General features: G+C 43.5%; 1 protein-coding gene and 1 long non-coding RNA gene across 2 annotated transcripts in view; both read right to left on the bottom strand.

Annotated features, from left to right (window-relative positions):
• Positions 1-23,722, bottom strand: part of Pcsk5 (proprotein convertase subtilisin/kexin type 5) — a 409,108-nt gene that overhangs the window by 25,058 nt on the left and 360,328 nt on the right. The window contains exons 25-31 of the mRNA XM_028770072.1: positions 21,979-22,021; positions 18,833-18,969; positions 17,301-17,501; positions 13,269-13,349; positions 10,387-10,464; positions 7,625-7,820; positions 2,071-2,288 (exon numbers count right to left, since the gene is read on the bottom strand). Coding sequence (XP_028625905.1) covers positions 2,071-2,288; positions 7,625-7,820; positions 10,387-10,464; positions 13,269-13,349; positions 17,301-17,501; positions 18,833-18,969; positions 21,979-22,021 — 954 coding nt within the window. The remainder of the gene's footprint in view (positions 1-2,070; positions 2,289-7,624; positions 7,821-10,386; positions 10,465-13,268; positions 13,350-17,300; positions 17,502-18,832; positions 18,970-21,978; positions 22,022-23,722) is intronic.
• Positions 15,856-16,610, bottom strand: LOC114623424. Its single transcript, XR_003711766.1, has 2 exons — positions 16,236-16,610; positions 15,856-16,159 (listed from the first exon to the last, which is right to left on the bottom strand). It is a non-coding gene; the product is annotated as an uncharacterized LOC114623424 (long non-coding RNA).

Here is a 23,722-nt window from a genome sequence, read left to right as displayed (position 1 = left end):
GATAGATAGATAGATAGATAGATAGATAGATAGATAGATAGATAGATGAGACAGAGGGACACAGAGAGACAGAGATAAAGAGAGAAACAGAGAAGAAGACAGAGAAAGATACAGAAAGACAGAGACAGAGAAGAAGGAATGGAATGTCTTTTCTAGTGATGGGCCCCTGATCAATTATCTAATCCTAGAGGAGAACCTATTACTGACATTGTCCTAAATCAATATAATTTCTAACTACATTATTGTTTGTTTGTTTGTTTGTTGAGACATGATCTCAGTATGTAGCTCTGGCTGTTCTGGAACTCACTATGTAGATCAGGATGACCTTGAGCTGACAGAGGTCCATCTGCTTCTGCCTCTCAAATGCTGGGATTAAAGGTGTGTGCCATCATGTCTAGCTATCTAACTACATACTAAAGCCCATACCCACGTATAAGTGTAGCTCTCACTCTACTTCTCAAAGAAGCTGCTTTTTTCCAGCAGGTACTGTAGAGATCTACAACTGGTCAAAATGCAGAGATTAAGTGATCATGGGACACCTAGCCCCAACTACACATCCACTATACATTCAGGGAATATGAGAAAGAGGGTAGGAAGATGATAAGAGCCAGAGGATCAGGAGATCTGCTGTTAGAATATGTCTTCCAGATATGACAGGGATGCTATACCCAACAAAATGGTTGTGTGAACAAGACCTACATACTGACAACAAAATTCATCATGCCAAAATGCACAAGGTAAATTTCACAAGGCTGTATATGAAGAACTACAGGCAATGGTAAGAGAGAGGTGGGGGGAGGGGGAGGGAGGGAGAATATCAGTTTTTTTAGGGGTGAGCCTGGTAAATTATCTAATCCCAAGTAGTCAGCCCTAAGCACATGTACATAAGAGCCACAGTAAATGGGTTCAGTAGAATATAATTAATATTCTACTGAAAAAAGCAACAGCTGTGCTAAGGATTCTTCCAGGCCAATCATCTGATTAGGACTTCACTATTATGGAATGTTGGAATGTTGTGGATCCAGAATTAAATTATCACAGGCTTTCTTTAGCTTCTTAACAGCCCACTGACTACCTCTGTGTTGGACCCAGTATCCTGTGACTGTCAGGTAAATTCTTTTGCAATGTGTAAGCTTCACAGACCATCAGGTTCTACCACCTCAGAGCTATGATTATTGTCAGGTGATATGTGGGGCCTAGAGCAGAGATGATCTCACTTTGCTGAAACCCTCCTGCCTGCTATTGCCACTAATGCTTCCAAAAGAGCCTCAATTTATGACTCCCTTTTGCTCTAACTAGGCAAATGTCATTAACTTGTCACATTGAACCATGGCATGTAAGGTAACCTGTACTCTGTTCTTAGGCCATGGCCATTTATGTCTGTCTCCAGAATAGACGTCTCTTACTCCCTTTGAGGTGAGAGTTGAGTATATCTGTAAAAACTCTTGCTTGTCTTAGCTTACTGAGTTCACAAGGGAAGCAGTATATCTCATCGCTAACTTCCTCAACTATGGACCAGCAGATGATGAATTTCACTGAAGATGAAGATAGTTTTTGGTTCTCAGATAGGGCCCTAGCCAGTGGCTCCTCATGGCCAGGACCCCCTTGGGATTGTGAGAATGTTTATCGTTTATTTTCTATGAACAATGACTAGTCAGTCCACCAAGGGCCAATATGCCATAAATCTCCCTCACCCTGTACAACCTTTATCTTCTCCACCTAGTAAAGCTTTCGTTTATAAAGAGCTTCGTCATGCCTCTTCCCACATTTGCCAAACTGGATGGTCCAGGGAGGACAATCACTTGCCCACTGCTTTTATTTTCTTTCTGCAAATGGTTTTAAAATTAGTCAACTGTGAGATTGGACCCCAGCCAATGGGAGAAAGCAACAGTACTCCTATATTAGGATAAACACCTATCAGCCTTGCTGCTCGGTGTGCCTGCTAGACCAGTTTTGGTCATAGCACACCCCCTTTGTGAAAAGAAAACCTTGGCGGATTCCTTTCACTTTGTTCACGTGTTCCTTTGTGTAGAGAGAATGCTTTTTTTCCATCAGAATGCTTCCAGGTACCTTTGCAAGTTTTCTCATGGATGCAGTCCTGGCACCTCTCTGGACAGGGCTTGCAGACTCCTTCCATGGCCACATGCTTTTCAGGGCAAGTTTCCCAGCACACCCCGTGGTCTAGGACGAAGTCTCTTTCACAGGAGTGACAGCTGGTGGCATTTCCTTCACATGTTTTGCAAGGGGAGCTACAGTGTTCACAAACACCATCTTTTTCGTAAAAGCCCCTATGGAAAGAAGGGAGATTGCAGTTATATCAATGAGAGATGAGTCTCAGCTGCTGACAAGGGATTCAGACCAAAAGAAATGGCTGCTGCTCTTGTCAATCAGAGTGAACCCACAGGACTCACTAAGGGAAGGTTGTGAAAAATGTCTAGGAAAATAGAATGAAAGAGGTGGGCATCTCCCTTGGGAACTTGGTTTGTTTAAAGGCATTTAATTTGTCTAAAACTTTGTCCTGATTTATACCCACATTGTCATTGTCATTTCTCTCTGTTAGATTTTATACTTTACAATAAAAAATATTTCAACACACACACACACACACACACACACACACACACACACACACACACACTCCATACACCACACATAGATATTTCAAAACATGTCTGATTTTGGAAACAGCTTTTGACATCTACCATTTAAGGGCTCTGGGACGGTTTTTCCTTTTAATATTTTATTTGTGTGTGTGGATAGTATATATGTATGCACTTATGCTGATTTGAATATGCTTAATATGCTTGGTTCATAGGAAGTGGTGCTGTGGGGAAGTGTGACCTTGTTGGAGGAAGTGCATCACTGTAGGGGTGGGCTTTGGAGGTCTCCTCCTATGCTCAGGCTCCACCCAGTGAAGAAGCAAGCTTCCTCCTAGCTGCTAGCTGGAATGAGAGTCTCCTTCTGGCTGCCTTTGGGTCAAAATGTAGAACCCTCAACCCCTCCACCATCATGCCTGCCTGGATGCTGCCATGCTTCCTGCTTTGATGATAATGGACTGACCCTCTGATACTATAAGTCAGCCCCAGTTAAATGTTTACCTTTATACGAGTTGCCTTGGTCATGATGTCTCTTAACAGCAATGAAACCCTAAGCAGAGCTTATGTGTGCATACTTATGCATGGATGTGTGGAAGCCAATAATTGACATGGGGGCCTTCCTCTATCACTCTTACCATACTGTTGAAACACATCGTCTCAATCTGAATCTGGTATTTACCAGTTTTGCTATACTGGCTGACTGGAGGGTTCTGGGGATCCTCCTGTCTTTGCTGCCTCAGTAGTACCAAGATTATAGGTATGTGTCATAGTACCTAGCATTTATGTGGATTCTGGGGGTCAAACTCAGGTCCTCTTGTTTGTGCAGAAAGCACTTTATAAACTAGCATTTTTTTTCTAGACAGGGTTTCTCTGTATAACCCTGGCTGTCCTGGAACTCACTCTGTAGACCAGGTTGGCTTTGAACTCAGAAATCTGCCTGCTTCTGTCTCCCAAGTGCTGGGATTAAAGGTGTGCGCCACCACTGCCCAGCACATTTATTTTTTTATATTTGTAACTGTTGTAGGTCTGGCTGTCCTGAAACTCACTATGTAGACCAGGCTGGCCTCAAGTTCTGTCTTCTGCCTCTCAAGTGTTGGGATTAAAAGTGTGCACCACTATGCCTAGTATTTATATCACTGATTTTTTAAAAAAAATGATTTATTTCACATTACTTCTATTTAAGAAGACAAATATTGGGGATGGAAAGATGGCTTAATGGTTAAGAGCACTTGCTGCTCTTCCAAAGTTCAGTTTCCAGCCTCCACCTCAGTCTCACAGTCACGTGCAGCTCCAACTCTGGAGGGTCTGAAGCCTCCAGCCTCTTCGGGCTCTGCACTCATGAACACATACCCACAGGCAGACACAGACATATACATGATAAAAATAAAAATAATTTTTAAAGACAACAAATATTTCTTTCAACATGGAATGGGCAACCTGGTACCACATGGGAGGTTGAAGCAGGAGAATTGTCAGTTTGAGGCCAGCTTGTGGTATGTGGTGAGACTCTCAAAGGAAAATGTAGCTATGTATATAACATTCTTAAAATCAAAGTTCTTTATCATAAAAACTTTGTCCCAGATAAATACTCACTATGCAAAAGCTATGTAATTTGAAATTTTACAAAAAATTCGAGATCATGATGGCCAGCTGCTAAGAAAATATTAATTTTTATCATCCACCAAAGCTTCAAATTTCAGTAGACATGAGCACCTGTTTTTTGTTGCCTTCCCCTTTCCCTGCACCCCTGGAGACAGGGTCTTGCTATGCAGCTTTGACTAACCCCAAATTGCAAATCCTTCTGTTTCAGCCTCTTAGGTGCTGTTTTGCTGCCTATTAAATAATCACAACCTGTTGAGGTCAGTATGCACTTTGAACATCTATTGTGGTGGTTTGAATGACAATGGCCCTGTAGGCTCATATATGTGAATGCTTAGTCATCAGGTGGTAGACTGGAAAAGATTAGGAGGTGTGCTTCTGTTGGAGGAGGTAAGTCTCTGGGGATAGGCTTTGAGTTTTCAAAAGCCCACGCCAGGCCCAATATCTCCCTCTCTTTGCTTGCTGCCTGTGGATCAGGATATAACTCTCAGCTACTTCTCCAGCATCATGCCTGCCTTTAGTTTGCCATGCTCCCACCACATTGATAATGGACTAACCCTCTGAAACTGTTAGCAAGCCCTCAGTTAAATAATTTCTTTTAAAAGTGTTGTCTTAGTCATGGTGTGTCTTTATTGAAATAGAAAAGTGATTAAGACATCTACCATCTTTGAAAAAGTAGTTCCCATTAATGGTGGACTCTCTTCTGACTACCTGGGTGTTGTTTCTTTGTATACTATGTGTAGGGCTTCCCAGCCATTCTCTAGATTCCTTACTGCTCAAAAATTAGAGAATATTTTGGCTGCTGATTACCTCAACATCCCATTGAGGGCTGGAAAGATGGCTCAGCAATTAAGAGCACTTGTTCTTCCAGCGGATTTAGGTTTGGTCCCCAATACCCACAACAGTGGTTTAAAGCCATCTATAACACCAATTTCAAGAGATCTGGTACCCTCTTCTGACATCTGAGGATACCAGCATACACATGGCACACATACATACACATGCAAGCAAAACACTTAAACATATAAGATAAGAAATAAAAGTGTAAGAAATTATCTTAAAAAGTAGATCAACCCATTCTGTGAGGAAAGGAATGCTAGTTAGAGGGAAGCAAAGTGCTTCTCTTCCTGCTTTAATGAATCGTTTCTTAAACATTTGAAGAAGCCAAGAAAGCATTAGGAACCAGAAATAGTGATTACACAAGGAACAACTGTGACAGCTATTTCAATTCCAAGGTGGGAGAGGCTAGTGAGGGAGCAGCAAATGTGGAAGTGCTACCCCAACCCTCACTTGTGTTTTATGATGTGTGTGCTAATGGCTGTGCCACTCCTGGAGAAGCAATAGAATTCATGTGAGAGTTTATGTGATGCTATATTCAAGATCTTCACACAGTAGCTGGACATCACAAGGGCTCAAAAACTATGGCTGTTTCTAAATCATTTCTTCACACTCCCTCTTCCCCAGGACAGTCTTAGCACTTTGCTTTCCTTCCCCAAGGAGTATCCCATTGGCCAGTATAAAATTGACCTACTACTACACTAAGGATTCTGCAAGGTTCTTCTATATTTAGCATATGTATTTTGTTGTTACATGCACTTATCCATCAACAGTTATTCCTATCATCAGAATGGTTGTTGTTGGTTTTACAGTGCTCATGTTTAAATAATCTTTATATGAAAGGCTAATGCTAAGCATCACCACCAAGAAGCAATTTACTTAAAAATGAAATTTTCTATTCCCAAGGGAAGCTCCTTGAGACTCAATAGTTTTGAAAAGAGGATCATTAAAATTCAGGAAGTAAACAACTCAGAAGTCTCAAGAAGTCCCTGAAATTGGTTAAATATGCAAGATCTTTTCCTCCTCCCAGCTATACAATAAGCACTAAAGCCTGCCAAGGAAAGAAGACTCTTTAACTTGGAAACTGCCAATCTGCCTTTATCCAGAGAGCTCCAGAGTTCCAGGTTTCATGAGTTATCACCCCATCATGGAATGGGTTTTTGAAAATGAAGCTTCCTTTGAGTTGTTCATGCTCCTGTAAGTAATCTCTCATCCACACATCTGTAAATAACTTTAATATACCTGTCATTTATCAAGTTGGACATTTGTAGTGTCATATTTTGGTCTATCATTGGTTCTCTGTATAGGATGAATAGACATTTGTTTGTGTCTCTCCAGGAATAGTGTCACACACAAAAGAGTGAGTACAGTCCAAGAAGATATTGTGAGAAGGAACCATATTCATACACTTTATTACAATTATATTACTATAATAGCTTTATTTTAGCAATCTTTCACTATGCTTAATTTATAAATTGAATTTTATTCTGAGTATATAAGAACAGAGCATTTACACATAGGGTTTGGTACTATGCAGTCTTAGGCATCACTAAGGGACCTTCATATGCTCCAAAAGATAAAGGCTCTTTATCCTTATTGCTAGAGACCAGTTTAGAAAGTGATACACCTAGATGGTGGTATTGGTAAGAAATCTAGGAAAGGAGGGAGGGAGGGAAGGGGCATAGTTATCCCTTAGGCTACTTGTCACTGAGTAGGGTGGTGATACTTGTAGCTGAGGCAGACAATACAGACAGAGGCTCTATAGGGCCAACAAGGGAGGACAGCCAAGGAAGGAACAGGGACCATATGGGAAGATGGGGCTTCTGGTGACCCTGGTGTCACCAAAGTTTCCAATGTGGGGCTTCCTAACGTTGTAATGTGGGAGATTTGTCATTTTTGCTAAGTTTGTTACTTCTGGTCTGTTGTTCTCTTCCCTCACAGGTAAATCCTGTTGGTGAACACAACAGTCCCTCGGATCAGCTCCTTCCTCTCATGGAACTCTAAAGGGATTTTAAATGAGAGGGTTGAGACAGCAATTGATAAATAAGTAGCTACTGTTACTGTATATAACTCACAACTCATCTGCTTGAAAGTTTAGAAGAGGCTTATATCACAACTCTGCACCGATGATGCAGAAGAGAACTGAGAACATCCAGTTACTGATGCAAGGTGGGAAAAGAATAACCAGACACCATGCCAACATGTTTTGGTCAATGAGTGACACTCCATACCTATAGACTCTGTGTGTAGGAGGCTACAGTATTTAGGTTTTCATAAGAACAGTGTGCAAATCACCCTGTGATGGATAACATCACCTAAAAGTGTCCTTTTAAGAACACATCCCCACTGCTGTGCAACACAGGTCAAGTGACTACTGTCACAGAAGTAAAAATTCATGTGTATACAAGTCACAGGAAGAAGTGGGCATCTGGCCTTTGGCTGCTGTGGTCCAAGGTGATGTCACAGTCAACAAGTATCATTGATGCGGGTGCTCTGAGTGTGCAGAGAGAGTGCTATGGGAGGAAGGAGCTGCTCAGAGGAACTGTGGAGACTGAGTAGGAGTATGATGTCAGAGGGAGGAGGAGACTTACTCTGGGCAACTGTGGTAGCACCTGCCCTCATGGAGGAGCAGAGTGTTATCTGGCTGACTCAGGCACTGTTCGCAAAGGTCGGCTCCAGAGCAGGAGACACAGTCCTCCGCACACTTTTCACAGGTGCCACTGGTGACTGACAGCCAAGTGCCTTGGGGACAGGAAGGAACACAGGCCTGCAGCCACAGGTAGGTACCTAGAAATCAGGGCACAATGGCAGAGAAGAGCAGTCATGGTTGATCCTGATATCACACACATTATCCAGAGGACTCATACACGTAGAGGCTTTGATTTTTTTAAATCATTTTTTTCAAAGTCTGGGTATTTGAAACACTTAAATAATGATTATAAACTATTTATTTATTTATTTATTTATCTTTTAATTAGTTAAATCATTAGGAAGGAAATTGGCCACAGGGGACTTTGCTCTGCATCTTTTGCACAGTGTGACATTAGAGATTGGTCACTCTAGGGCTTCCCTTCACCCTGCTGACCAGTCTTGCCATCTATGCAGGCACGTGTGAGCCGCTATACGGATCCTCTTTCCAGCCACCCCCCCACCCATCTGGAATGGACGAGACAGACATGCAAGCAACTTTTCCAGATATGCTCCCCTTGAACAGAATGTTCCACTTCTATGTGTGCTTAATCAGAAAGACAGCTATTGTTATCTTAAAAACCAAATGTGGGCTAGTCAGCTGGATCAGCAGGTAAGGGTGCTTGCTGCCAAACCTGATTGACTGAGCTTAAGCTCTGAGACTCACGTGGTGGAAGGAGAGAACCTACACCAGCAAGTTGTCCTCACACCCCCACAGGCTGTGGTATGTGCACACCACACACTCATACTCATAGCTAAACAAATAAATACATGTAATAAAGATTTAAGCATAAATAAAGGGTTTGGAGATCTCAGAACAGTGGTTACTGTGCAAGGGTAAGAACACACGTTTGAGCCCCAGAACCCACATAAAATGCGGGGCATGGTGGTGAATGCTTGTACTCCTAGGACTAAAGACTGAGAGAAAGAAAAATCCCTGAGGCTCACTGACCAGCTAACCACATTAGCCAAACAGGTGAGAGCCAGGCCAATGAGAGACCTGTCTAAAAACAAAACAAAACAAAACCAAAGGGAAAAAAAAACAAAACAACAAACTCCACCAACTAAATTGGAAGGTCATCTTGAAGAACAACACCCATGTTTGACTTCTGGCTTCCGTATGCATGTTCATATGTTTGCTCCATATGTATGTCCATATGTATACTGGTATACAACACACACACACACACACACACACACACACACACACACACACACACACCACACACACCTTCAAACTAAATAAATGAAATAGAAAGGATGAAAAGGGGGGTGCAGATGGGTGGTGGTGAGTGACTTTAATCCCAGCACTTGAGAGACAGAGAGAGACATGCATATCTCTGTGAGTTTGAGGTCAGCTAGCTATACAAAGTGAACTCCAAGATAGCCAGGGCTATATAGTGAGATGGTTTCAATCAATCAATCAATCAATCAATCAATCAATCATCAACCAACCAACCATCAATCAAATCATTAAAATAAATGCTTTTAAAATCTTCTCAACTCTAAAATTCTAAAACTTCTTGTTTGAGTGTTTGGGTGTAACTGCTTACGAGCTCACGGCCTTGACATATCTATCATGTTAAATGATGCCTTGTGTCTGATCTCACTACAGCAAACCTTGCTCAGGGCTTTATTCAAAGTCCCAGTAGCCGGAGGTCAGCCCATGTCCAAAATAGTAAGTGAAGGCTACAGAAGTAAGTGTTCTGAAGTTATAAATTTTTTATTACAGTATTATTACATTTTATTATTAGCTGTTGTTATTCTCTTATTGTGTCTGATTTGTAAGCTCAAGTTGATCAGAGGAATGTGCGTAGGACAAACAGAACATACAGACTCAGTTTTATTGGCATTTCCAATATTCATAGAAAGTACTGGAACCCATTATGGGAGAATCAGTGGCATTCTAACATGGCTCTTCTAATGATAATTTTAAAAGATGTCTCTTTATTTTATTTTTAATGATGTGGACACATATGCCTGAGTGTATGTGAACGTGAATGCAGGTGCTCACAAAGGCTGTAAGTATTGGACCCCAGGAACTGGAGTTACAAGTAACTGTGAGCTCCCAAATGTGGATGCCAGGAAATGCGCTGAGGTTCTCTGCAAGAGCAGGGTGTGTTCTTATTCACTGCGTTCGACTGTCTCTCCAGCCCCTAATGATAATTTCTGTGGGAGCATAACATTATGCTAATGTACCACATAGACAATCTATCTTGAGGAAGTTATTTATGCCCAGTGTTTTCATAAATAAGGTAAGTTTTAAGGAGACAAGCTATTCTGTTTCTCCCCTTCCCCCACCCCCACTCCAGCACTAAGTGTAGACTTGAGGATGAAGGAGACCGCAGGCAATGTGTTCATCCCTATACTCATCCTTGACCTTAACTTCATTTGTCTAAGATAAAAGAACAGGAGATTCAAACTGTGAAGTACCGGTAGATTCCAGCTCATTCTATGGCCAAGACAACCCAAAACTCCATTGTATATTTCTTTGCCCCAGGAAGCTCAGTTTTACTACTGGTCAGTGCTTGATTTCCTGTGTGTCCCCAGGAGCCCCAGCAATGGGACTAGATCAATATCATGCATCTGAACACAAACCACCACCAACATAAAGGAGCGTCTGGAGGGTTCAGTTGCCACCGCCATCTCCCCCATCTGCACTGACCTGTTGGACATGAAGCGCAGAGAGATCCATTGCAGGTTTTACAAGAAGAATGACAAGGTTGATACTGCCTCGTTGCATCTGTATGGGCAAGAAACAAATCAGACTTGGCCTTCTGGCATAGTCTTACAGCGTTGGAGAAGTAACTCAGCTCCCCTCACTGTAACTCAGCTCCTGTTTCCCATATTACACAAGCTAATTGCTGGCTACTACCCACTGCTATGATGTAGAATTTCCTCCTTTTTCTTTCTCATTCCTTGGAAACTGATTATCAAGATTTCCCTTGCAACTTCACAGGACAGTCATAACACTGTGGGTGGATATTTGAGGCAACAAATTGTCCTGCTTTCACATGTTCATAGCATGTAGCTGAATGTCTGTCTGTCTGTCTGTCTGCCTCCCTGCCTGTCTGCCTGCCTGTGTGTCCACGTGTTTGTGTGTTTGCACTCTCCTTCTAAGAGCATCTGAAGGCAAGCATTTCCAGGAAGCCACCTTATAAAGCCACCTCCTGGGACAGGTTTTCACACACACACACACAGGGCAGCCTTGTCCACCTCACTCAGTACACATGGAGACCTTTCCAGTGTATCTCCCACAGGGGAATTAGCCCTGGATGATCTTAGTGGCCCTAACTCCTTCCTCTCTGTCTTGTGCCTCTCTTTCTTGACCCACTTCTCCTCCTGGGAGTCTGGTGTAGCTGGCTACCTACTCACACCTGCCCTTGGATCCTGGCTGTGCTGCTTATGGGTGGGGTAACCATGGATACGGTAATTAAACTCTCAGAGTTCTACTTTCTGGGTCTCTAAAATGAGAGAGAATGGTTTTTCCCTTGTGGAACCATGAAGGACAGTGAGACAGTGTGTGTCCTGCTTTATGCTGACAGCTCACATGAAGAAGTGCTTACTCAGCACAGTGCTCAGCCAGACACTGTATGAAGTGTTTAACACAGTAGCTCAGTTAAGACAGTGTGTATGTTAAGTGCTTAGCATGGTGGCTCAGTAACAGAGTTCCACCCACTCCCTTCTTCTCCCCCTCCTCCCGCCCCCCTCAATCCACACTGGAACGGGCCCCAGGATGCCTGTATTGGTTCTATGATGTCATTATTATTATAAAGCTGCTGCACCTTGCTGGGGAAGAGACTAAGTGGAGTACAGATTGGTAGGAGATAGGACTGATGTAAAAACACATGTGACATGTACATGGAATGTACACAGCAACATGCATATACATACATGATGCATGTGTGTCTAAATGACTGCCCAAGTCGCAACACTGATCGGCAAGCATTTTGTAGTTTGGAGTGATAAGTTTGCCCTGGATTTATAGGATATAACAGAGCTGATGATGGACTGATAGTTTCTTCCCTGAGTCAGAGGAGACACTGGGAACATCTAAGTAACCTGTACAGAGTCCAGTGACAGCAGTTGCCACAAAAGTCTACAGGTTTCCCAGAGCCGCAGTTCTGCCTCTGGGACATTTTCACCCGGAGACAGCACTGGGCTATCAGAAGAGGCATCAGGAGGGCAGAAGCATGCTGGGATGCTCAAAGAGTGATATCACCATCCCTGAGCCCTGCAAAGCTACGCTGTGTCTGGCCACAGGCTGACTTCCTCATTTGATACTAAGATGTCTCATTCACAAAGATATGTTTTATTTTTTCATATAATTGTGAAATTCAGTAGATATCCACACACATATTTTTAATAATATATATTTAACACTGACAATTTTGCTGTTTTACTGCATAAAGTAGGTATAGAGTTCGTCAATGGTCCATTGCGTCCAGCAGAGGGAGCTCTGAACAAGCAGTTCACAGTAATTAAACAGAAGCAGCCGTTTGTAAAAGCCAGTCTCAGCGAGGAAATCTTGAACTTGCTCACGGTTCCCATTTTACCCTACTCCAGAAATTCTAGCCTTACTAACACTAATGAAAAAGAAGAAAAAAAAGAAAGGGAAATAAATCTTTTCAACCAAGAATGGTAGCCGTTAGTCAGAGGCAACTGTAGAAAGTCAGGGTCCTTCTTATTTTCTTATTAATAATTAATAGTCATATAATCATATATCTGCACCCTGAATCAATTCATACTTTGATCACTTTGTATTGTGGGGTTTTGTTTTATTTGTGTGTTATGGTTGTTTTTGTTTTGTTTTAAAACAGAGTTCTGCTATGGAGCCTAGCCTAGCCTGGTCCTGATCTTGCGCGCCTCCCATCCCTGCCTCCTATGTTACAGACATGCTCCATAATGCTTGGCTTGCCTTAGTTTTAATAAAACTCATCTTTTGGAGAGCAGGCTTTGACGAGACTTTAGGATCTCTTCGTTCCTTTCGATAACTAATATTTTAGCCTACGGATACAACGCCCTTCATCTCTCTTATCAGAGCCATTTAGTTTTCCAGTCTTTGCTACTTCAAATAACACCGCAGCAACCAGGAAGGCATGCGTTGATTCTTTGGTCTTTTAAAGATTTGCAGGGCTAGAGCGTGGAGATGGAGCCCCATGGCTCATGGTTGCTAGCCAGTGCCCTATTGCTGAGCTCCTTGGCTCTTGGTTGCTAGGTAATGCCCTATTGCTGAACTCGTTGGCTCACTGTCGCTAGGTGGTGTCCTACTGCTGAGCTCCAGCTGTAGCTACACATGGGCTCTTTCGATGGCCTTTCCCAGGCACAGTCCTCAGCGCATTGGCAACGACCTTAGATGTAACAGGAACCTCTGCAGTCAGGTCTTACAGATTCCCCAAGTGTTCACTGATGGTTCACGGCCCTCCTGCCTCCTCTCTCATGGCTTCTCTATCCCCACTGCTCTGGCCTTGTGGCTACCAGGGTTGCTTTCTGCACACTGGAGATGGCTGTAGGGTGATGACCGTCTCCTCCCTATTTCCCTGTTACCTCTTTTGATTTGAACTTTCCACTTTCGCCGATCCTGCAGCAGACTCCTCACCAAAGATGGCTTTTCAGTGGGCACGGCTTCTTTTTTTATTAAAAAAATAAAGTGTTTTGTTTTAATGATAGAAGGACCACGAAGGAGAGAAGCTTCACCTATGCCCCCTCCCCACTCCCAGAAATATCTGCTGCGTATTTTTTGCCACAGAGTCAGCCTGAGATGTAAGGGCTTGTGGACTGGAATCGTTCATATCCTCTTTGTGTAGGACACCAAGGCTGCATGCGCCATTACACACTATGAAGGATGTTTCCTTGGAAGGCATCTTTGTAAGTGTTTCACATATGCATTTGTATGAATCATATTTCATTTTTTGTGGTTACATTTATAGATTGCTTAGCCCCACATACGTGCTGTGATTGCTATTATAACGAAGGTGCACGGACATCTTTGAGGGGGTGCACTTGTGGCCCGTGCACTTGTGGCCGGTCAAGACCGGCTGAGAGGCATCCTGGTTGGTTAGCTAACACCTCCATTCTCCGACTATCTTTTCTTGATCACTACTACTCTTCAGCGCCTCTTCACCGCCCACCGATTGTTTTCCTGTGTGACTCAGAGAATATTGCTGTGCAAGGGAACTGGTGTTTCGGTTGGATCAAAGGGTCAGAAAACAGGAGTCTTAATGTTCTGCGGATGTACATGGTCTCTCAGGTACGAGATGACGTTTGCCATGGTCTCAGGCTCTCGTTTTCCAGTTGAGGGAACCAAGGCTCAGAGAGAAGGAAGAACATTTGAGGGTTACACTGCAGTGAGCAGCCAGGGCAGGATTTGAATGCAGGGCTAATTCTTAGCTTAATGCTCTTCCTCTGGTCATTTTTATTGTCACCCATTTGTAGTGCTGGAATCCAAGTTTCTGAGCAATTAATTTTAATTTTCAAGTCATCTGAGAGAGACCAAAGTGGTGCTTTGCTGGTGAGACAGCACTGATTTCTACTGTTGCCAATTTCTGTGGTGTAAACGTTTCTGTCATAGCTAGTTTTAGGCTGTTGATAGTCTGACAATGCACTTACACAGATTCTGGATGCTTAACCATCAATCAGTGCAAGCCAGTAGGAATGGTCCCTTTGTACCACTGAACCAAAGGATTACTTATTTCTCAACTGTTTGCGCTGTGTTATCCTATTGGTTAAGTAACTAAAAATGCCACCATCTTCCCCTTCTGAGGAAACTTATGCATAGGTAGATAAATCCCTTCTAGGAATCAGGTACTTGTGGCTTTTCAAAGCCATCTGAAGTTACTATTAGGCAACGTTTATCTCTCCACAAAGAGGTTGGTTGACTTTCCTCCCACAAATTCGCCGACTCCAGCATTTCCCAGGGCTCAGGAATTGAGATCAAAAGAGCAGCTAGAGATGAGTTGTTAGGATGTGGTCAGAGATAAAAAAGGCTCGTTCACCAAGCTGTGCTTTGTAGATTGGTCCTCCTTTGCAATCTGTAATTAGAGCCTGCTATGGCCTGGTTCTAATCTGTGAGGGAAATAGGTGGGCTAGGGGACTCTCAGGCATGTTTACAGGAACTTTTCCAGGCTACCAGAGGGGAAAACACTTCAGAAGAGCAAAATGCTTTGCAGTGACAGAGAAACTGCATCCCCAAGGTCTGGCGAATCCACTAGAAGAGACTCCTGTCACTCCTGCATGTTTTAACACCACCACATGCAGGTCACCTGTTCAGTATTCCTGACATTAGGGACACTATCCTAAGTCATCTTCACAATGTTTAGTGAATGGGACAGAGGGTCTTTCTGTGACTGGTTTTTTGATGGCTGGAAAACATGGGAGAGCTGCCATCCTTGGGCCTCAAGGCTGTTGGCTAGGATTTGCCTGGCAGGCCCTGGTGAGCGGTGTCTTCTCCGTCCTTGGACTGTGCAGGGGGAGGGGAACTCACTCTCTTGGTAGGTGACAAAGAAGGATGGCTGAGGTCACCATCATCCTGACTAGCCACAGGGCTAAGGAAAGAATTGAATGATTGTCTCAAGGTGACTTCCCAGAGCTGACCATGGCCTTGGGATGTAAACCTGATTGTGTTCTGTTGGAAGTAGGGTAGGAGAAGGAGTAGGCTAAAGTTCAGAACCATCTTAGTGTCCTACCTGTATCTGAATCTTTTTTTAATTTTTTATTTCATTTTTTTTTAAAGCTCAGACAACAGGCTGAAGACCTGGCTGCTCTCACCTGGCAGCTACATTCTTTTATAAACACTCTGTGATTTGTTCAAGTCCCCTCAGGATTGACCTAGAATGACTGAAATCTGTTTCCCATCATCTGAAAGGTGTGGCTAATTAGTGCTCACTCTCTGGAACCCTCTGCTCTCCTATTACACTCCTGACCTTGTTTTAGGGGAGAAGAAGGCAAGAGAAAGATGAAGGCATTGGCGTCAATCCTCCCCAGACTTAATGGAATGTATTTCCCATTTACTAGCCCTCTCAGTGCTTCTGCTGGGGAAGGCACACTGTAGCTTTACCTTGCTTAGCGAGCAAACGTTCCCCCCTCTTTGTTAATGCTTTGCATGTCTTATTTCATAGATCACAGAAGTGAAAAGTGCAGCTATGCCATTGACTTTATTGCTTTAGTCCAGCCACGAGAAACATCTCTTCTGCTCCCCTATTCCCTTATTAATGTGAGGCCCCCAAATGGAATAAATCCTTCTTTTTCAAAAACATTGCACTGTGATTTCAGAGGGGTTAGGAGGGGAGAGTGAAGAGGTGGGTGTGGTGCTCTGACAAAGGGGAACAATCAAAGTCTGATTTTTTGCTTGCAAAATGCGTAGTCCAGTTGAAGAGACATGTAATCATTTGGGGAATCGAGTCGGCTCTGACTCTTGGCTCCCTGTGCCTTTTCATCATCTGGATGCCAGATAAAATACAGATGTTCAGAGAAAGAAACACAGCACCAGACCGTTTCCCTCTTGGCTTGGACTACCTCTTAAAGCTTGCATGCCAGACCAACTCGTTTTCAGCATTCTTGGTCCAGCTATAATTCACAGAAGATATCCCAATCTGGATCGAGTAACTTTCTTAGCTCTGTGTCGGAAACAGCCTGGGGTTCTTTGGCTTTTGGTTGCTGTCTTAGGAAAGTCAGATGTGCAGAAGTGTCATAGTGGACAGCGGCTGTGACACCCTTTCTCTGAAACCAGAAGGGCACCTTCCTCATTGTCTTGTGTGGCCTCCTACAACTTCCACTGTCTCTGTACTGAGTGGATCCTTGTCCCAAAATATGAGAGCACCTTTTATTTTTCATAGTATCACTAAATGTGAATCAGACCCCCTGCCCCATGAAAAGGACTTGAGTTTTTAATTTTCCTAGACATGGAAGTTGTCATAGAAAGATTATAATTACCTTGAAGGAAGTCCACAGTGGGGCTGCAGAGGTGCAGAGGCCAAGTCTAAAGATGCCCAGAAGAGTGGATACCTGCAGCTTCCATCAGAGTCCCAGCTCCCACATCTCTACTCCCCTGCTCGCACTTCCTCTGAAGATCAAGCTTTCCACTTACGCAACTGGGAGGGCAACTCCCTCCTCAAGGCTCAGGATCAAATCCAGAGCCCTGTGCACCTAACTGAGCAAGAGCTGTGCCATTGAGATATGTGCTACCACCCCAGCTAGGAAAAGCAGCTTTCAAGAGACCAGCACCAGCTCTCTAGCCAGCTTGTCAGTCCCAATGTGTAGGGATCACTGAAAGGTGGCCCCAGAGATATAGGCTTGCTTTATTGTAGAGACACACACACGTGGGAAGCTTCCCTGGACCCTGCGAGAAGAGGGGAGTTGGGCTACATCCCATGCCACTCTTTAGATCAATGTTACCTTCCCCTCTGCTGTGCCCTTTATGGGCCGCAGGCCCCCTTTAGCTTCCTACCTGCGAATATCACAAGCTCTCTGAGACTTAGCAGTCTTGGGACAAATGTGATTCTCCCTCAAAACATTCCTCAGAAACAGAGCCAAAGAGGGAGGAAGGCAAAGGTCCCGGGCCTCATCCTGGCAGGTACGTACCATTCCAGACCTTGTCTTCCACCTGGGGCCGGCTGGGCCAGATACATGCCCCATGCCACAGCTGCAACCCTTCTTGACAGCTGCTGCATTGGTTGTAGCCCAAGCCAGTACAGGTCTCACAGGCTCGGTGGCAGGACTTGCATTCTCCCAACTCTTGGTCTCCATAGAACCCAGGGCCACAATCCTGTACACAGCTGCCACCTTTAGAGATCAGGGGAAAAAATATGAAGGAGGGACTCTGAACCAGCTGAGCTTCTGGCACTATGCAATGCCAGATACTAAAGGACTTTAAGGACATTTTTATTGCATGTGTGTGAACCAAGATGGCTTTAGGTTATTTCAATTAATAAATGCAATACTTTTTTCCCCTTTTAACTTAAATATAAATTTGCCAAGTATAAAGGGCAAGGGACTTAGAATAAAGATTTTTTTTAACACTTCCAAGCCTTAATAAACTACAAATAAAATGATCCCATGAAGAGAACTATTGAGGCATGCAATTTTAATCCCATCACTTGGGAGGCAGAGGCAGAGGGATTTCTGCAAGTTTGAGGCCAGCCTGGTCTAGAGAGCAAGTTCCAGGACAGCCAGATTGCATTGAGAGAGTCTGTCTCAAAAAGGGAGGAAAGGAATTATTGAGGGGCTGTAAAGTGCTTGTCTTGCAAGCAAGAGGACCTGAGTTTAGATCTTTAAAACTTACATTTAAGTTGGGCACTGTGGGTATTGGAAAGCCCCTTTAAACTCAGTGATGGAGAGATAGATAGGGAGTCAGATAGATCCCTACAAGTTCACTGGCCAGTTAATCTAGCCTGATTGACAAAGTTCCAGGCCACTGAGAATGGCTGTTTCAAACAAAAGATGGAAGCAACCTGAGCTGCTTCTTTGACCTCCACAAAGATGCTACACATGGGGAGGGGGGATCATGGGGGATGAGCAGAGAGGGAGAAATCAGGAACCACTGATTCACTGAAAATTGTCTGTAGTATTCTCCATTCTCAACACTCAAGGTCACTGGGTTATCCAGTTCCCAATTGGAAAACTCATAGTAAAATTCTTCCCCAACTACCTTTCCAACAAAGTCAACAAGTTGACCAAAATCCAAGACAATTGCTCTTGTTCAGTTATATAGTGCACATGAATCTGCAACATGATTTTCTTTTTTCGAGGTTTTTGCCTCAATAAAAGGGCTGTGGCTCTGAATAGCCCAGATGACTTTAGCTCTGAAACATTAATTTTCAGGTCTCCTTCCCATCTCAGCACTCCATTTCTACTCGGCTCTCTTGTTCCCACCAACATGGAAATTCTTGAGGTTAACTAGTGAAATATGAACTATGTATGCTTCAATACTAAATGCAGAAGGAGGTAGTTCAGGCTAATGTTAATTTTCAAACCACATTAAAATTCCTTTTTGGACCATAAACGACAGTAGGCAGAGACTCTGAAATCCATGATAGGATTGCTCTTATTGCAGTGATGGCCTGCTGGGTCCTCACAGCCTTTTCTTCCCTGTGGGTCACCATTTTCCAGCTTACCCAAGAGAAAGAAGCCCTCCTCACACCAGTAGCACTCATGTTGGTCACAGCTGCCACAGTTAGTACTACAGGCTCTGCATTCCCATTTTTCACCAAAGGTCTTCTCAGGGCAGGCTTTATAGCAACGCCACTCAAACCTAGGAGACATGATTCCGTGTTTCATGATGAGGGCTGGCATGCTAGAACTAACACGATTTGATCTCCTCATACTCGTTTATCTATAGCACACTGAACAGGTTGTCAAGCGTAGAAACCTGCACTTGGTCTGTCCTGCCCAATCAAACCAAGGCATTTGCTACCTCTTCTGTACCTCTGAGGACCCCTTTTATTGTGGGGGGGTGCTGCTGGGAGGATGCTGGGAGGAGAAGGTCGCTGAGACTGATTTCTGCGCTGGCTGTTAAGTATCAGTTCATTCAAGTCTGTGCCCAAACTCCACAGGGAAGACATTACTAATTTTTAATGTCTACACATGGGATGATGCTCAGGCATTAAGTGTCCAACATCTCCTGAAAGGTAGGACCAGGGTTTTGACCAAAGTTCATTGAAATAGATAGTTTGTGCAGTTCTCTTAGAAAGTGAGAGACATCCCAGTATTGGGTCCATGCAATTTACCAGAATGTCTGTGGCCAGATCATGAATAACAAGGAAGTCTCTTGACATCCTCAACACATGCTAACACACACATCTGCATGTACACATGCGGATTCTTGCACAGATGATCTGCTTATGCTCATTATATAGCAAGATATTGCAGTTCACTTGGAGGGGCAGTGGAGTGAAGCTGATTCTTGCCCTTTGGTGGATTTCAAAGCATCAATGAGTCATCAGGAAAGATGTTCACATTCTTTCTTAACAGCTTATGTTGTCCAGCACTTCAACTAGTCATTGATGCTAAGTAGCCTGAAATAGCATAAACATATGCTCCTTGAAATGGTTATCTCATGCTGTGTCTTAGTGCTACAGGGCCTGCTATTTCAGCCTATTTCTTTCTCAAAAGGTTTTATAAAACACACACACATTAATGATCTGGTTAATGTCATGTGTCATAGGGGTGGGAGAGGAATCAGGTGCAGGGGAGGCATTTGTACAGGGGTCACATCAAAGACTCAGGCAGGACAGAATTGGATTGGAGGAGCACAGGGTAGGGGGTGGGGAACATCAGAGGAAAAGTATAGAATTTCCACTTGTTTCTGCATAGTCATTCTGTGTGTGTGTGTGTGTGTGTGTGTGTGTGTGTGGTGGGGGAAGGGCTGAGGGGACAGGGAGAGAGAATGAGATGAAGGTTCTTCATGGGACATTTTGTGACCTCTCTATAAAATGCCTGCATGTCCGCTGTTCATCTTTGCTGTGAGAGCCCTTGATGTAGCTGTTGCAGATGATATGCTGTCAGTTATCTTCCTCTCATTAAATATTATCCAGCTTTGTCTTATAATCATTAACTTGGGGCCTCTTCATCATCCCTCTATCTTTTAATGTGTTCATTTTCTAGTCCTGAAGGTCAAACTCAGGGCTGTGTGTAAACAAGGCAGTGTCCTTCCATTGAATTGTACAACTCTTACCCTTTCTCTGTGAAATGGAAAAATTATATAAATGAATCAGAATGATATGCTGACATAGTCACAGTAGTAGCCAGCTGTTTTAGGGAAGCCAGATTACAACCAGAAGACTAAGTTCAGGGCCTGGAGAGATGGCTCAGCAGCTAAGTACACTGGATGCTCTTGCAGGGGACCTGGGTTTGTTTCCTAGTATCCACATGGTAGCTCACAACCATTTATTACTTCAGTTCCAAGGGATCCTATCTCTACTTCTTCAAGCAGTGCACACACATACAAGTGAATGCAAGCAAACACTCATACACATAAAATAAAATGACGTCCCTATTCGCCTAAATCTGAAAATGCTCCCAAATTAAGAACTTTTTGAGAAACTGACATGATGCTGCAAAATGTTTCATGCACAAAATTTGTTTTTTTAAAATAGTATATAAAATGTTGCACCAACTATGCCCCTCTACATATGAAGCATGGACTATATGTGAAGCATGGACTATAGTTTGAGACATGGCTCCTCCCCAAGATATCTCATTTATGTGTGAACCATTCTGATATCTGAGGGAAAAAATATGAAGTTGGAAATGCTTCTTGTCAAATATTTCAGCCGAGGGGGTCTACTGGTACTTCAGGTTGGCCCAGCCTTCTGGGATGCTTCAGCTTGCTGGGCTGCCTTTCCCTCCTGTCTTGCTTCCTGCTTCCACCATTTCCCCATCTACTGTTTTGAGATCTTAGAATCTGCCAAGGGGAGACAATAGGGTGACAGAAGGTGGTGACCTACACAAAAATAGAGATGTGGGCTTGCCACTAGTTTTAGCTGTAGAGTGAGTGGGCCATCAGAGACTCCCTGATCTTCTCTTTCTGTCTCTTGGACTTGATACAGGTCTCAAGTTGCTTACAAGCTGGGATGAAGATGAAGAAATAGGATGGGAGAGCTGCGGGTGGTCGAATAGGACCCATGGAGGCCTTAGATTGGTCTGACCCACACTTCTCTATTTTTTTCTCTGTTTGAGTTGGTTTCCTTCTAGCATAGGTGGTGATGTGAGCTGGAAGAGAGAGCAGCTAGGACAGGAGGTAGTGTTGAAACATGTAGGCTTGGCCTTTATAGATTCGTGTGGGAAAACGTTAGTCTGATGCTTATCTGCATTCCATCTTAGCTAGTGGTCCATGCCTCTCATCACCCAGGGGGCAATTAAGAGGAAAGTGTCTCACCTGGCTTCCCTTGGCACATATGACTCTGTTTAGGGACGAAGTCCCTACACAGACATTGGGAATCTGCTTTCTCAAAGGCAGATATATTATTAAAGCCTGTCCATAAAAAGCAAGATTTGAATGGTGGTGACCCATGGCAAAATTCCTAGACATGAGTGTCAAGATGGATGGCTTCCAGGATCAGGAAAGGGAAGGCTTCCTTTCAAGGCAAGAAAACATCTGGACTCTTACTCCTAAATCCAAGACTCACTCCTTAATAGCCCACCCAGGACAGTTGCTTCAGGTTGCGGGGCCCCTGTGCTGCAATCACTGGAGTTAGGATTAAGTCAGTGATGCTTAAGCTGCAGAAAAGTTAGTGTCAGGAACAAAGGGGGGCAGACTTACATGTAATATCCTGTAGCACACGAGGTACAGGTTCCTGGATCATCTGGAAAAAAATCACAATAATGAAAAATTATGATTGCCAGAAGTTTGTTATTTGGAAAAATGGACTTTGGAAAAGTTGTGGTTGGAGGCAGCTAATCTTCCAGAATATGTTTTATGAAATGTACTGCCCACAAATGATATTTGAACAGATTGCACCATTTTAATTAGTTACATAAAGCACATTGTAATTTATCTTTACCAAAGGTAGTAAAATGAGACTTCTCATAAAAAAAAAAAAAACTGGCCCCAACTTTCAAGGAAGAATAGGCTTAAGCTACTGGATCTTCAAATTCCATATCAATCCTGATCCTCCTTAAAAACCTCCCGTCCTCAGGGGTGGGAGCTTAGTTCAGAGCTAGAGTACTTATGTAGGATAGAACCTGGACTTGGTCCCCAGTGCTACAGACACAAAGCCTAGCATCTTTTTGGCCTCTGCTGAGGTTGGGCATGTCTTCATACACATTTGAAATGAGCTACCAGCTTCTGACCCCGAAACATAGGCTTCTCATGCATTTCTACAGATGCCTACCAACAGGAGGGAGTGTTACTTACTGGAAAGTCTCCTTTGAAATCTCAACAAATATTTTCTCCAGTATGAGCACCCACTTTGTGTTTTTCTATGAGAAGAAACTATTCTATCCTCATTGGCTGTAGTGACTCAGTGAGTCCCTGTTGGCTCAGAACAGGGTTTTAAGTGGCTGCTTTCAACAAGGGTCACCACCTTCAGTCGATATCCAGCACTGCCCAAAAGGTGCCACTCTTGCATGTGATTACTACAGGGATTCCATTGCATTTACTGGCCTCAAGTTCTTTCAAGCAGGTACCTCTGTCAGTTTGTCCTGCCATCTGACCTCCAACTCAGCCTTGCTTCTTCCATTCCCATAGGGCGCATAGAACAACTTCGCCCTAAATGACTCCTTTTGGCACATGAAGTTTTTAACTTCGGTTTACTTCAGGCAACTTTCACTTCAGTTAAACTAAAACTACGCCGCCCTTTGAACTCAGTGGAGCAACTATCCTTCCTAAACTAAATGTTCTAGGCTGTCTTTCTGCTTATCTGAAAACCTGATGGTTTCAGTGTAGAGGCAGCCCCACCCCACGTCTTGTCTTGACCCTACCTAGTGAGAGATCCCACTTCAACCATGCATTACATATTTTACTAAGACATGGCACCAGACATTATGGTAAGACTTCTTGAAGAGGCTCTGCTATCTCAAAGATAAGCAAGGATCCTCAGAACTTTCTAGAAATGGCCCCGATGATGATGGTTAGAGTAAAGAGCATTAACCTGGGGGTTGGGATACCCTTTTCTAGTTTGAAGGTTTTAATACAGCTTTAAATATCTTGTGAACTTGAATAAAAATCATCGTGTTTTCTAGGTTCTGGATTTTGCAGGTGTAAAGTGAACTGGTTTGGACAAAATGCCTGCTGAGACTCACTGAGAGTTGAAGATTTTAAAACTGAATGCAACACAAGTTAGGAAACTCCAGCCTACTGTAGAGCCAGCCCCTCATTTGTCCACTCCTGTTATATTAGGATACTCCTACACTACAGTATCAACAATGAGTAGCTGTAACAAAGACTCAAATCTGGGCTCTTTTTCATTTTTACAGGAAAAGTTTGCAAGCTCTGCCTGTAGCATTATCCACTTGAGTCTTCATTTCATTTAGCTTCTCTTTTTAGGCTCAGAGCCATACTTGCT

This window comes from Grammomys surdaster, unplaced genomic scaffold (assembly GCF_004785775.1).
Source record: "Grammomys surdaster isolate TR1022 unplaced genomic scaffold, NIH_TR_1.0 198, whole genome shotgun sequence".
Taxonomy (NCBI): domain Eukaryota; kingdom Metazoa; phylum Chordata; class Mammalia; order Rodentia; family Muridae; genus Grammomys; species Grammomys surdaster.
The sequence above is the reverse complement of the archived record's forward strand: the minus strand, read 5'-3'. Positions and strand labels throughout refer to the sequence as shown.